The sequence below is a fragment of the Nannospalax galili genome, unplaced genomic scaffold (assembly GCF_000622305.1).
Source record: "Nannospalax galili isolate Female #2095 unplaced genomic scaffold, S.galili_v1.0 scaffold1852, whole genome shotgun sequence".
Lineage (NCBI taxonomy): Eukaryota > Metazoa > Chordata > Mammalia > Rodentia > Spalacidae > Nannospalax > Nannospalax galili.
The window spans coordinates 334,933-338,180 of NW_008331531.1; the positions used below are offsets into that span (position 1 = coordinate 334,933).

General features: G+C 39.2%; 1 protein-coding gene across 1 annotated transcript; it reads right to left on the reverse strand.

The window, feature by feature from the left end:
* Positions 1-1,480: 1,480 nt before the first annotated feature.
* On the reverse strand, positions 1,481-2,416 carry LOC103728717 (olfactory receptor 10G9-like). Its single transcript, XM_008826674.1, has one exon. The coding sequence runs from the start codon at positions 2,414-2,416 to the stop codon at positions 1,481-1,483; it is 936 nt and encodes a 311-aa protein (XP_008824896.1).
* Between the last annotated feature and the right edge of the window lie 832 nt (positions 2,417-3,248).

Genomic DNA, 3,248 nt, shown 5'->3' on the forward strand with positions numbered 1-3,248 from the left:
TATGACAGCTTCCTTTTCTTCCTTCCTTCCTTCCTTCCTTCCTTCCTTCCTTCCTTCCTTCCTTCCTTCCTTCTTTTTAAATGGGGCTTTTTGCTGCACTAAAATTCCCCATTTTGAAGAGGTAACCATAAAATCTTTTAAGGATTAGATACAAGCTCCCAAGTACTTTTGACATTTTTTGTCTTTGGAACAGAATATGTTGGTAACAGGCCCAAGGACATTTTGACTTTTAGCCAAGAAACTGTCTACATTTCTTTGGGGTCTTTTTACCCTAACTGCCTAGCCAATTCCTACCTCCTTATTCTTATCACACCATCCTCTGAAGGGGTTCCAAATTGCCAATAAGGAATAGGGACACAGACTGCTCTTCCATGCTGAACAGGGGTGCAGGGTGAGGCAATTGGAGTACCCCTTCAGTGGGTCTCTCTAAAAGACTCCCAAATTGCAAAACTCTTGTCTCTAAGGAGAAAAGAAAGTCCTTGAATCATGAATAGGAGATGTGAACGAGAAGTAATGCTAATTACTCTTGCCATTACTTAGTTTTATTTTTTAAATTAGATTTATTTAGTTATTTTATTTTTATGTACATGACTGTTTTGCCTACATGTAGGTATATGCATCTCTTGAATTCCTGGTACCTCTGGAGACTGAAAGAGGGTAATGGATCCCCTGGAACTAGAGTTACAGGTGGTTGTTAGTCACAATGTGGATCCTGGCCACCAAACCCAGGTTCTCTTCAAAAGTAAGTGCTCTTAAGCAGTGAGCCATCTTGCCAGTCGTGATACTTGACCACTTTATTTTGATTCTTAATAAATATAATCCACTGATAATTCCACAATTATTTTATAAATGGTTACAGATCATCAGTGCCTCTGTTTTAGAGTAATACATTATGTGAATATGCAAGAAAATAGCTGCATTCAACTGTTGTCACACATTTGAATAATTTCCTATATTTTGCTCACTCAAAATTAAACATTATATATATACAAATAGATATGGAATAACCCATTAAAGACTATGTATAAAATATTATGACCTTTGTTTAAGATACATTAGTATCACTATACTCACAAACACTGAACTACTACAACAGTAAATAATACATAAATGTCCACAGCCACATGCTCTCCAATGGTTGCTTCTATCATTGAAAACAGCACTATGATTCAGTGCAGGTACATGATAGATAAAGCTAAAAGAAGCATTCTATGAACTGGATTTAAAAAGAAAAACACCTCAACTTTCATATTGCATCAGAAATCACTTTACAATGCTATATTTTAAAAATTAAACGTTTGGGAGTAAGATAATATATAGAAAAGATGAGCATATTTGTCATACCTGAGGAATCTAATTTTAATTTCTAAGACCCTTAAAATATATAAGCTACATATTCATGAGAAGCTGCTTTTAACTGATGATTTTTAATTAAGTTTCATTACTGACGTTTGAAAAATGAACTATCCCTTTCTGAGTGTTAATCTCTCTGAGATTCTGCTATTTTGCCTTTGATATTCAAGAGCGCTTTCTTCACCTCCTTGTTCCTCAGGGTGTACACAACAGGGTTCAGTAGGGGTGTCAACACAGTATAGAAAACTGTCACAATCCCATCCACAGCATCTCTGGAACCTGGCCTCAAATAGATGAAAACACAGGGCACAAAGAAACAGAGGACCACGATGCAGTGGGAGGCACAGGTCTGGAAGGCTCTGTGTCGGCCCTCTGAGGTGCGGATCTTTAGGATGGAGCAGACAATGGACACATAGGAGAGCACGATCAGCAGAAAGCAGCCCGAGGCCACAACCCCAATGTTCACAAAGATAACCATCTCAATAGCTGAGGTGTCTGCACAGGCCAGCTTGAGGATGGGTGGCCCATCACAGAAGTAATGCTGGATCTGATTTGTCCCACAGTAGGGCAAACGGAAGATCAGTGTGGTCTGCACAGCAGAGTGCAGGGATCCACTAAGCCAGGTGCCAGCTGCCAGGAGGGCACATGCTCTCCAGCTCATCAGGCTCCTGTACCTGAGCGGGTAACTGATGGCCAGATAGCGATCATAGGACATGACTGTGTAGAGGAAACACTCAGTGCTCCCCAGGAAGTGGAAGGAGTAGAGCTGTGCCACACAGCTGTAGAAGGAGATGGCTTTGCCCCCTGGGGTCACCAAGGTCATCAACAGTTTTGGAACCGTGACTGTAGAAAACCACATATCAATAAAGGAGAGGTTGGTGAGGAAGTAGTACATGGGTGTGTGGAGGTGAGAATCCACCCTGATGACCAGCAGGATGAGGAGGTTGCCCAGCACAGTGAAAATGTAAATCAACAGGAAGATTCCAAAGAGTGTGGTGTCCAGGGCTGGTGGGTGGGGAAGGCCAGAGAGGAAGAACATGGTCACTAGACTCACATTGGACATTTCTTCTCATCTTTTGTTTCTTTCAATTAGCATATAACTAAGAACTGAGAATTCCTTCTCTGTGTGGCAACTACATCACCTATGATGGATGATTCTCTGTGCTCAACTTTACATGGTACAAATTTCTTGGATAAAGATGATGGAATGAATTTAGCATCTCTTTTATCTGAAACATGGGCATAGACACACATAAGTAGACAGAGAAATATGCAAAACAAAAATAATGACATTTTCTTGTCTTTCTATTGTATGTAACTCAGTTCTCCATTACTTTAACAAATACTGAGACATTTTATGTTGCAGGGAAGGTTATTGTCTATGATTGGTTGGCCCCATTTCTTTTTGGCTACTTTAAGGCACTACTTTAGGTTAACAGCACATGGCAAAATTGGTCATCTCATGAAAAATACAAAAGAAAAAAAAAAGGGAGTAGAAGAGGAAAAGTCTCCACGGTCCCCTTCAGGAGCATTTCCTCTGTGATAAGAAGTCATTTCAACAAGGACCCACTGCTTAAGAATTCCAGCACCTTTCAATAGCAATAAAGCGTACTGATCAAGCCTTTTATATATGAGGGTTTTCAAGGGATATATATTTATCCTAACTATAACAGTCGATATAAATTACCACAAAATTAGTGAATGAAACACAAATTTATTAACACAGCACTTCTTGTGAGTTATACCAGCTGGGGTATGTATTCAAGGTGTCATCAAACTGATCAAGGAATCATTTGGGGAAGTAATCTCACCTATAACCTTGGAGTGTCTTCCACACTTATATTTTAAATATTTTATTTAGTATTTTTATTTTTTTTATGTTCAATATTTTATTT

What these genes read in the sequence shown, in the direction of transcription:
- LOC103728717 (XM_008826674.1), bottom strand. Translation starts at nt 2,416, where the DNA reads ATGTCCAATGTGAGTCTAGTGACCATGTTCTTCCTCTCTGGCCTTCCC.